General features: G+C 37.7%; 1 protein-coding gene across 2 annotated transcripts in view; it reads right to left on the bottom strand.

The window, feature by feature from the left end:
- The window catches only part of LOC131162396 (70 kDa peptidyl-prolyl isomerase-like), a 32,859-nt gene that overhangs the window by 1,653 nt on the left and 18,870 nt on the right, over nucleotides 1–12,336 (bottom strand). For both annotated transcript variants that reach the window (XM_058118839.1, XM_058118840.1), the window contains exons 9-12: nucleotides 11,139–11,261; nucleotides 10,864–11,010; nucleotides 9,357–9,484; nucleotides 9,145–9,265 (exon numbers count right to left, since the gene is read on the bottom strand). In XM_058118839.1, the coding sequence (XP_057974822.1) occupies nucleotides 9,145–9,265; nucleotides 9,357–9,484; nucleotides 10,864–11,010; nucleotides 11,139–11,261 (519 nt within the window). The remainder of the gene's footprint in view (nucleotides 1–9,144; nucleotides 9,266–9,356; nucleotides 9,485–10,863; nucleotides 11,011–11,138; nucleotides 11,262–12,336) is intronic.

Below are 12,336 nucleotides of genomic sequence, written 5' to 3'. Positions count from 1 at the left end.
TATGGTTACCTCTTCCCAGTTTAAACTCAGCAAAAGCAACCAAAAAAAGGGTAACCCCGTGAAGTGAACCTCCTAGGAACAAAATGAACATCCATGACTGAAATTAGATCCCACCCATTCACCTACAACCTTAACTTCTTAATTTCTATAACTCTTTCCCAAAGGGAGATTACCTCCAAGGAAAACCGCCACACCCATTTACTTAAAATAGCAGGGTTTTTAGACACCAAATATCAAGATCAAAATCCCCCTCCTCAGAGCTTAGTACAACCTCCCACCTAACCAAATGATTCTCTCTCTCCTCTATGTCTGACCAAAGGAAATTCCTGATTAATCATGTCTAGCATTGGAACTACTACTAGAAACCAATCCAAACTAGCATTGGAAAGGGTGGTATAGCCACCTGAAGAAAATAAAACATCTTTCCACCTATCCAACTATTTAGCTAAGAAAAAGAAATACAAAGAATGGTGAATAAACTAGCATGGGTCATACAACCACCCAAAGAAAATAAAAAAGACTTTCCGCACATCCAACTACATAGCTACCTCAGTCCACATGATCCCAGAATGCTAAAGAATGTGACTTCCCTCCCAAAAGGACTTAAATAAGTCAAAAGCCATTCTAAGGCACCACACACAACTAAGTCAACTCCAAAACCCTATCAAGCTAAGACTAACAGGCCCAACTACACTCATTCCCAAATTAATTCTAACACCATAGACCCTCTCAAAAATCTATATATATATATGTATGTATGTATGTATGTATGTACGTATGTATGTATATGATATAGAGAAGAGAACATACAACAAGAAGAAGTCCACCAACTGAAAAAACAAAAAACACACCAAAGAAAAAAAGGAAAAAAGAAAAAAGAAAGAAAACAAAAACAAAAGACCACAACATAAAACTAGACATTATTAACCAAGGATAACCCTTTCCAAACCCTTTCCGTTGTAATTTACCGAGCTCTTCAAATTCTCTAATTCCCTTTGACCCTTCATCTTTTGATTTTTACCACCATTCATATGCACTTCATTTCCTCCAAAATACTCATCTTTATATTCATTTTATCCAAAAGATCTTGAACTTCTAACTCCTTAGGAATCTCCTCCACTCATGTAGGCAGAATTCCATCCTTACATTGTAAATTATTAACCAACCCATCAATACCAAATATAGAAACTCTCTCCAACCCTTCCAACGAGGGTGGATGAACATAAGATAATTACCCAAGTTCATCACGAGAATCAGAAACATACCCAAATTGTTCTCGAATCTCCTCCAACAGCAACCCTGCATCACAGTTAAACTCACTGTATCATCACTATCCATATCTGAAAGGTCCCCCCATTTATTTACCTCCTTTCCTTTACTAGCCCCGTCACTAGATACAACCTTCTTCTTAGCATGTAGGTCTTCCACAATACTTAACTCTCCTTTTGAATCAGTCCTCAATAACTTTGGCATTAACTCACCAGAATTTTCTCTCTTATCTTCCAATAACTTCCTCATCTCATTACCCATATAAGCCGTCTTCAGACGAGCATAATTGCTCCTTCGTACTAGTGGCTTAGCTTCCTTAGTTTCCCTTCAATACCGTATTCCTTTCCTTATTAGCAGCAAACCTTATTACCCTTAAATCTATTATAAATATAACCCTTTTTTTTTATGATAACAGAAGATATATTGGGAATAAAAATGTACAATCATAGTAAGGATACTAAATCCTCAAAAAGAAAAAGGGAAAAAAGAAAATAAAAGGAGAAAAAGAAAAAAGTATAAATAAAATAAATAAATAAAAGCTGCTACAATCAGCCAAGAAAACCCCTTTTTAATCCCTTCCCATCATAGTACACTAAAGATTTCAAATTAGCTAATTCCCGCGGACCCTTCTTCGCCTTAGACTTGATACCGTCAAGCTTAATTTCATTTCCTACTTGCTCAGGCAACATAACGGCCAAGTCATCCAACAAACTCTGAGTTTCAATGTCCTTCTCAGAAATTTCTTGAACTGGAGTAGGCAGAATTCCATCCTTTACCTTTTGTTCTTCTTAAAAATATAATTCCATCTAAGCCTTCTGAAGGAGGTGGTGACACTTAAAATAAATCTTCATGGTGATCAGTAGAATAATGGGAAGAATAACCATGCTGATGCCGAATATGATCCAAAAGTATGCCCCTATCACAACTAAAATCACTACTCTCTGCACTATCATCATCCAAAGCATCCCTTCATCTCTTACTATCCTTGCCGCCCCCCCCCCCCCCCCCCCCCCCTTTCTCACCAATTGGCTCCTCCACTATACTTAACCCACCTTTTGAATCTCTTCAAAGATTTTTTTTTTTGGTTATTTCACTAGATGAATCTCGGATTTCTTCAAGATGTTTCCTCATTTCAAAACCCCTTTGCACTTCCTTACGTGGAACGTAAATCTTTTGATCTATCTGATTATATGCATTAGCTCTCTTGCCATCTGACATTCCTTCCAGTCCCACAATAAAATCTTGAATTTTATTCTCATAATAATTAATATTCTTAGATGAATCTCCCCCAATTTCATTCTCAGAACCCTGCCTGCTAGTATACTTCTTCTGAACAGGGGAAAAAATTACCCTCAATAATATGAACTGTATATTTTGAAACCAACCTTTCTATTCCCACCTCCTCTTTTCTGTTATCGGAACAACTGCTCTTCTCGTCTTGACCACCATGGGTCTGATTCGCTGTCAATCAAATCGTTGATGCAGTTGCAGAAGCAAGCTGAAGTCCTGTAGCCACACAGAATTAAGTCGCACCTAGTGGGACTTGAGGCTTGGTTTTGTTGTTGTTGTTGTTATTATGGGCTTCATTCAAATTAGGAGCCTGACTTTCAACTGGACTATTAACGCCAGTAGCAATAAGCTTTTGGGCCTGCCCATTCAGTTGCCCTAACTGAGGCTTAATTAGATTACTTTCTTTCTCATTAAACAAGCACAAAGTAGGATCATAATTCTGATTTTGGGTTTCCTTAACAGAAAGGCCCATCACCTGTTTTAAAAGGCCTATGTTGCTGTTAGACAGCCGACCTAACGTTATCGTCAAAGACCCAGGCCCCCCATCCAATCTTCATCACTCTTTTGTCCACGCAGGAAGCCCTAGTTGCCTCTAGGTTCAGTCCCTCAGTTGGCATCATTCCTGGAATACTCAGCCCCTCAGTCGCCCCTGAACTCGGCCATTCATGCACCTTGCCCCCACAATGAACACACACCACCTGCTGCTTACCCTTTAGAAGTTGCATGGGTACTCGCACCAACTCAATCACCTGAAACTACCTGCATCCATGAATGATTCTCAAAGATCTTATTGCTCCCTACACTATTAGTGACAGGATGAAGAGAGCTTACCACAGCACTAAATACTCTTCAGGAACAAGTATAGAGCATCTCTTGCCTCTCCAACCATGCCCTAATTCCAAGAACTTCGGTCTTCATCGCATCATCCAGTATTCAGCAAAACCTACCTAAGATCTTCAAACACCTTTGCTTGACCTTCCATCAAGAGACAAAAATCCCTGCAAGAACCATGTTGCAGCAGTCGATGAAAGTCTTACCCATCAACTGCATCACCAATTCTTCTCAAGAAAGAACAGAGCTACCACCTTACCCACTTTATCCAATCTCAGATCAAAGGATTTTCCTTCAATCTTTGGCACTAAGGTGATAAAGGTAGAATTTCTCTTCCCCAACTTTCCTAGCCCGGTGAAACTTGTGAAAAGCCCTCATTTGTATCCTCCCTCACTACATCCCAACACTCCTCAAAGAAAACTGCATTATACCCATCTATACCGGGAGCCTTTTCCCTCTCTAAGCTATACACCATGGCCCTAAACTCCTCCATATCAACCCATATAAGACCGAAGAAGTGTACCAACAAAAGTGATTTTCAAGATTCTCATAGTACTTGCTTTCAATTAAACAATACCCTAACTATCTGTTCTAAAGGAGTGCGTTTAGCTTTTTCATATCACTTCTAGGCCTTTTTAGTCTACCATTAGGCAATAGTAGTAAAGAGAATACCAGAATGCTTTATATATATATATTTATAGCACCAGAATACCTAATAAATAATAACATTACTGGTGCATCAGCCAAGTAGCATCAGCTGGTTAGGTTATGTCCCTTGAAGGGTTATTTGAGGTACTCATGGTACGAGTATATTAGGGTTGACTGCACCCACAACCTACAAAATACAGAAAGGAAAAAAATGGTAGAATTATGATGTCAATCACAATGACTACACTGATGGTGGTGGTAACAGCAGTATGGAGAGAATGATGCTCAATGGTGATAGGAAAAAAATGTGATGCTAGCAATGATGATGGGAAAAGGTTGAAATTTTGCCCCAAAAAGAGGCTCTTAAAATCAAGTATTCCCAATTTTTTATACAAGCAAGGCCCCCTCCACCCCCCAAAAAAAAAAAAACAAACCCAATTCGTTTCTGAAAGTATTGTCAATATACTTTAGTAAATGCCTTTTATCCTTGCCTGCTTTACTTCCACAATAAAAAGGAAAAAAACAAAACACAAAAAGAAAAAAAAATGCAAAACAGAAAAAAGGAAAAAAACAAAGAAGTATTTTCAATATGCACACTTGTTCTCAAATTTGTGAATCATTAGAATTGTTAATGGTTATTTAGTCATTTAGCATTATTTTTATGTGTTAGTTTTGTTAGTAATAAGGGTGAGTTAGTAAGGGTATTATGGTCATTGGCATTGTACTTGACATATATTATAGATAGAGGGAGAGACCTATCATTGAAGTTAGGTCTTCCATTTTACCCAATTATTCAACATGGTATTAGAAGATGATTCTGAAACCTAAACCCTAATTGTTACCACCACCTTAAAAACCGAAGCCTAAAAGCCGAAATCCGCTGCATGTCTACCATCATAGAAGAATTTCCAACAACGCTATAGCCTTAGAAAACAGCCAGCAGCTGCCGGAAGTCAGACCAGTCGCTGTAAATTTCCTGGCCAACACTACCAGTTTAGGAACACAAAATCTACTATAGATTTTGCAAAAACAACACCATAGTCACCCACAGACACTGCAAATCTACCCCCCACTGAAATCCCATCTCCAAGAAGTGTCCCAAGTGCCCTCACATGCTGGTCAAGGGCTGCCAGGGCCGACCCCATGCGCCAGCACATGAAGCTACTTTCAGGCATGTTTTTTACCTGAAATCATCCAGCAGTGATCAAATCCCTTCATTAACATGTTGATGGAGTTCTTTGTGATGTTTCCTGTACAAAGATCTCACCTTCTTTAATTGCTCATGTGCAGCAACCGAGGAATGGTTGTTTGATGCTTCGTGAAGCTGTTTATCAATGGTTATTGAGTTTATTGGGTCTGAAACAGTGGGATTTTCTGTGTTTCTAATTCCTTCCATATACCAAAATATCAAGCTTTTGAGCATGTGTTTTGCTCAAAGATCCCATCTTTGTTTTGACCATGCAATCGTGGTAATTCATTAGTTGTTGTTCAGTGTTAGTAGAAGTCATTGGTGACTCTTGGAGCAGCGGTAGCATTCATAAGCTGTTTTTTGTGAGACTGTGGCAGTGTTATATAAGTTAGTTGATGATTTGTCCATGTTAGTTTCGGTGTTTCACCTCTCCAATTGTTCCAGTGCTGCGTGTTGGTTTCTTGGGGCTACATCTGAGTTTCTTGGTGCTGTGGCAGCCTTGTCCTGATTTATTTGGGACTTGTTCATGGTGGGTCACCTTGTTTGTGGTTATTCCAATTTTTCTAGCAATTAATCTTATTATCATTGGTCTGAGTTTGTGTGTGTTGGGATGGAGGTTAAAAATCCCAAAAAGTATGGTTCCCTTTAACAGTCACTTGTTTGAGTGAACCGCATACTATGACTATATCAGAGGAGTATTCAAGGTTTCTACAGTATCAAACATCTCAACAAGCATCTTATCACATTCCATCTTTTGCCCAGAAAGGTAGGATGATGGGTCCACTATTGTTGTTAAGAGAATAGGAATAGTAAATCCACTCCTTCCATCTCTCTTCTTCTGCTTTATACATTCCTAAACCACCTTTCAAGCTAATGTCAGTTTGTAAGCTTACAAAGTCACTAAATTGTTCAGTCACTTTCTTTCCTGATTTTGTGGTTATTTAGGATCTGAAGACAAGGAAGACAACTAGCACTGGACGTGAGGCTTAAGGACTTCACTGCTTTGAGTTGCCTTCTCCTCCCATTGCCTACAGAGTCATAGCTACACCACTTCAAATCCATTGTCTCCTTGGTCATCCGTCCTTGGACAAGTTGAAATAGCTAGTTCCTACATTGAGTTATGTGTCTTATCTTGAGTGTGAGTTTTGTCAATTGGGAAAACATCACCGTGTTCCCTTGCTTCCCGGATCGACAAATGGGTGGTTAGTCCTTTCATGCTAATCCATTTGAAATTTGGGGCCTTAGTCGTGTCACGTCAAAGTTGGGGTTTCGGTACTTTGTTACATTTGTTGATAACTACTCTAGGATGACTTGGTCATATTTAATGAAAGTCATTCCGAGTTGTTTAATATCTTTTGTGAGTTTTGTTCCCAAATAAAGATTCAATTGATATGCCAATCAAGATAATTCATAGTGCTAATGCTAAGGAGTACTTCAGTACCCAATTCAGTACCTATATGACTAATTCTGGCATAATACATCAGTCCTCTTATGTCCACTCTCCAGAACAAAATGGAGTTGCAAAGCGAATAAATAGATTAATTCACATACCCTATTGTGTCAAATGAATGATCCCAAAGTTTTTTAGAGTGATGTTGCACTCACAACTACTCCCTTATCAATAAAATGTCATCCTCTATCCTTGGTGGTAAAATCCCATATCTAGTTATCTTCCCTAAGGCTCCTTTGTTCTCCCTTCCTCCTCATATATTCTATTGTGCGTCCTTTGTCCATCAGTTAACTCCAAGAATGGATACATTGGATCCTCATGATATCAAATGTATTTTTCTGAGCTATAGCTATACTCAAAAGAGATATCGATTTTATAGTCCTACTTTATATCAATTCTTTGTCTCTACTGATGTCACCTTTTTTTGAGTCTACACCATACTACTCTAATTCCTTAAATTCTATTGACCTTAATGAGTCTCTTCCTCTACCTTGCCTTCCAAATCCAAATCTATTATCTGTGCCCAATCCTTCTACATCTTCATCTAATTTGAGTCCTTCTCGTCACTTGGATCATCCCAATTTGCATGTATACACACGACAACTCAAGGGAAGAGAGCCTCCTCCAATTTCTACTACTACGCCTCTAGTTCCCTCGTCAGATGATCTTATTTCCCATAATGTTGATCTTTCTACAGCTGGTCGAAAAGGCAAATGCACTTGTACCCTACATCCGATCTCTAATTTGTTTGTTATGATTTCTTGTCACCCTTGTATTATTGTTTTGTTAGTACTCTGTCTTCTATTGCTCTTCCAAAATCTATTTCTAAAGCCCTATCCCATTATGGGTGGAGGACTGCAATGGTTGAACAAATACATGCACTACATGATAATGATACTTGGGATTTGATACCTCTTCTCTTGATAAATCTATGATTGGTTGTCACTGGATGTACAATGTGAAATTCAATCCTGATGATTTTGTGGCTCGTTTGAAGGTCCGCCTTGTTGCTAAGGGATATACTCAAGTGTACTATTTGGATTATTTAGACACATTCTCTCCGGTCGCTAACTTGCCTCAATACATTTGTTCTACTCTTTAGCCACCACTTTTCATTGGCCTCTACATCAATTAGATATGAAGAATGTTTCCCTACATGGAGATCTTCATGAGGGTTTGTTGCTCAAGGGGAGCCCAGCTCAGTATGTCGACTTAAGAAATCATTACATGGGTTAAAACAATCTCCAAGAGCATGGTTTGGCTGTCTTAGTGTTGCAATACTTAAGTTTGGCCTCCGAGGTGTGCAATTGATCACTCTATATTTCATTGTCATACTCCATCTAGCAAGATTTTGCTTATTTGTATTTGGATGACATTATGATCTCTGGTGATGATGATTGAGGCATCAAGGACCTAAAGCTTTTCCCATAGAGTAAGTTTCAGACTAAGGAATTGGGACCATTGATGTACTTCTTGGGTATAGAAGTATCAAGATCTTGTACAAGAACTAACTTATCACAAAGGAAGTATATTCTTGATCTTTTAGGTGAGATGGGGCTATTGGGATCCAAACCTGTTGATACACCCATCGATCCCAATGGTGAGTTAGTGTCATGTATGGGTGATTTGTTGCCTAACCCAGATCGAAACTAGAGACTTGTTGAAAAGTTGAATTATCTCACAGTCACTTAACCAGATATATCCTTCGCAACAAGTGTTGCAAGTCAGTTTCTCAATTCCCCAAGAATAAGTCGCTAGGATGTAGTAATTCGCATTTTTAGATATCTAAAAGGTGCACTAAGGAGAGGTCTCTTATATTAAGATTGAGGTCACACTCACATTCAAGGATACATAGATGTAGATTGGGCCATGTCCTCTTCCAACCAAAGATCCACAATAGGGTATTGTAACTTTATCGATGGTAATTTGGCGTCTTGGAAAAGTAAGAAACAAACTACGGTGGCCAAGTCAAGTGCTGAGTCAAAGTATAGGGCTATGGCGCACACTACATGTGAACTTATTTGGTTGAAGAACATGTTGAAAGAACTAGGTTTTCCACATTTTCAACCTATGGAGTTGATGTGTGATAATCGATCTGCTATTCATATTGCCTCCAACCTGATCTTGCATAGAAGCTCATTACAACCACTCAAGTGAAGTCTAAGTTTCAGCTTGTTAATTTTTTCACTAAAGCCTTGGGAAGTACTCATGTGAAATTCATTTGTAATAAGCTAGAAGCATATGATATATATGCTCCAGCTTGAGGGGGCGTATTAATGGTTATTTAGTCATTTAGGGTTATTATTATGTGTTAGAGTTTTGTTAGTAATAAATATGAGTTAGTAAAGGTATTATGGTCATTGGCGTTGTACTTTACATATATTATAAATAGAGAGAGAGACCTATAATTGAAGTTAGGTCTTCCATTTTACCCAATTATTCAACAAGAATAGTTAGAACCACTTACCTTTGTGGCAACAGAAGAGTCCTTAGTCACACATGCAAACATGTTTGAGTAGAGCTTTGCATCTCTCCTGTTGCTCTCTACTTGAAGTTGTTTCAAACTCTTCTGCATTAACTTTATCTCCCTAAAAAAGGAACACATAAAGCTTCACAAAATACCTATCAAGATAGTATAAGCACGTCCTAAACGTCGATCAACTAAATAAATTCTACTACCTGTTCTGAGGGTCTTCCTCAAGGGCTTTCTTGATGTCCAATTCAGCCAGGAAAAGATCTGAAGTTTCCATGTAAGCCTGCGCCCGCCTATACAAAGCTTTCACATTATGGAACTCAATATCTAGCACCTGTCGAAGATGAAAAGTGACAATATACTAAAACATATTGCCTTACATTATCCAATCATTGCAAAGATAAATTAAGTGATTATAGGTGCTTAAATATGTGGAAAAAAAAAAATTAGAAACTTCCTCCTTCCAAAATAGTACATGGACAGATGCGCACAAAAATGGAGAGCCCATGATACATGGGATCAGGTGCAGGTCTACTGCAGTCATTTCAACAATTGAGAAGTTACCAACTTGTTTATCAATCAAAATGATCCACCCCACATACAAAGCAGTGCTGTCATCATTTCAGTGAAAATATATGGACAATGTAAACTTTCTAGCTATGAAACATGGATAGGGATATGGCATACAAGATACAAGTATTGAGATGCATAGTTATGGAAATTCTTAAAAATTTTAGATGCAACCCAGCAGTGATATATTCACAATTGAATATAGCAGCTTGCATATATACATCGATGTTTTACCATTTTCTATCGAAAATATATAACAAGAATTGTAATATTTCTCCATGTTCTATCTAAAACATGCATCAGGAGTATAAAAGGCTTAAATAGAACATGAAACAAGTAAAAATACAAGAATTGAAGGGAACATATTTTATTTAGTATATTATTCATCAATATGCAAATAAAAATAAATATTTTCCACGTAAAAAGGATGCCATGCAAATATTTGTGATTTTCTAGCTACATGCTATAAAGACATTTGTGATGCATTTGGGAGCATGAAACTCAAACAATGGATTTGGAATTGTGTGAGTTGTACTAATTGCAATACAAAGTTGTGTGTGTGTGTGTGTGTGTGTGTGTGTGTGTGTGAGTGTAGGATGTATTGTAGACATGTAAAGATATATTTTGAAGTATCCAACACAATAAGAATCCAGCCACCCTGTAGAAATACCTGTGCTTCATTGCTTTCAAAATAATTCATCTGTGTCACCCTTAAAGTGGATTTAGCACCACTAACAAAATCAAAAAACTGTGATAGTTTACTGATGGAACGACCATACAGAACCAAAACAATGGTCCCCTAGAGCATGAAAAATAGTAATTTTGACCACCTCTTGACCACAACTTTTTGGAATTTTGTAATAAAAGAAAACTATTGCAAACCACATTTACAGACTTTCAACATTAGAGATCTCATCCCTTGGCTGACCCATGCATTTCCACTGTGTGCAGAGCACAGGTGAGGTAACTCATGGTATGTATTCCGTTACCTCATAAACAATGCCCAGTAATTCCTTCTGCACATCTTTAAACTTCTATTTTTCCCATCTCCACAATTTTTAACACTCTCTAACAGGAATTTCTCTTTTGCCCATTTCATTAATTTATAAATGCATGCTAGTTGCATTTTCTCTCACTCTTTACCTTTGAACATAAGTCAATCGCCCCTCGGAAGTTATTTAGTTTAAGGCCACATGCAGCACCATTCAACCAGCAAGACACTCTTAATGCTTTGAGTTTCTTTTGGTCATCATCCCCAAAGGAAGCATCTTCACCAACATAATCTGCAGCCTGAAAAAAGATAAATGGCAATCCAAGAACTGGTGTTTATGAATATGGAGCTTTAAGAACCCTCAAAGAAATAGATAATTAAAGACCCTAGAGAAGTTCAGTCTATGAGTATCAATGCATTCAAGTACCTTGTCATATTTCCTTCCCGCTCGTTGGTACTTCCCACTTTTAAACAGCAGATTGCCTTCTTCTTTCTTCCTCATGGCTGCCTCAATTCTTTCATGATTACTCATCTCCCGTGGTGCTTTCTCCTTTTTATCAGAAATAGGGGAAAAAATATTGGATCTAAAGCATTAGCACATAGTTCAAACTTCAAAATACAAATGCTTTAGATACAAGTGCGGAAGCATCACATTTGTTCGGATCAGTAAACACAGAATCAAAATGAAAATTATTTGTCCAAACAAAACATAAAGTAGGATCATCAAACAAAGAACTGATATTATTTTAATTGTTTAAGGAAAATACAATAGTATGATCCAGTCAAATAGAAAATTCAAAGTAGAAACAAAAAGCTTATGTTGGCTGCTGCCATGATCCCAATTTCCACAATAGACGTAGAGATCTCCGGCTTATAAGGATGGTTCAGGCTCCAACCATGTGAAGCACCTCTTACAAGACAAAATCATGAGACCAGTGGACCAAAACTGACAATACCTCACCAAAATTGGGCCAAGACCGTTGCATTTATTATCAAAGCTACCCTGGGGGTACTGTCATGTGGGTGGATCCCCTACGAAAGGGTGTAGGCCACTCTGACAAGGGCGTCAATGATGCAATGCCACAACGAATGTGTAATAGGGAGATCTTGGGATTATAAGAATAGTTCAAGGTCCAACTACGTGAGGTGTCAATGTCAATGGGTGAAAGCAAACAATACCTCACCAAAGTTGGGCCAAGACCGTCACAGTTGTTACAAAGGATAATATTGTAAAGATCTCACAAAAGAGTTAGGGCTATTCTAGTTGAAGGAAAGCATTTTTCATTTTATTGTTTTCTATTCCTATAAAAAATTTTGAAAACTAGAAAACATGGTGGTAGTTTTGTAATTATTTTGGAAAACCAAAAATGGAAAATGATAATTATTTTCCACAGCAATTCTCTAACTTCTACACTTGGAAAGCAAAGATAAGTAATATTAGTTAAAAATAATTTAATTTGTCTCAAAAAAGAAGTCAAAGAATGAATATCTATATTGTAAAAATTAATTTATTTATCTAGAAAAAGAAGTCAAAGCCTGAAAATCACTGTCTCCAAAGTTTCACTAAAAACTTTACAGGCATTGACAAATGCAATACAAATAATGAAGGTACTCAACTCAATGAT

This window comes from Malania oleifera, chromosome 8 (genome assembly GCF_029873635.1).
Source record: "Malania oleifera isolate guangnan ecotype guangnan chromosome 8, ASM2987363v1, whole genome shotgun sequence".
Classification (NCBI taxonomy): domain Eukaryota; kingdom Viridiplantae; phylum Streptophyta; class Magnoliopsida; order Santalales; family Ximeniaceae; genus Malania; species Malania oleifera.
The sequence above is the reverse complement of the archived record's forward strand: the minus strand, read 5'-3'. Positions and strand labels throughout refer to the sequence as shown.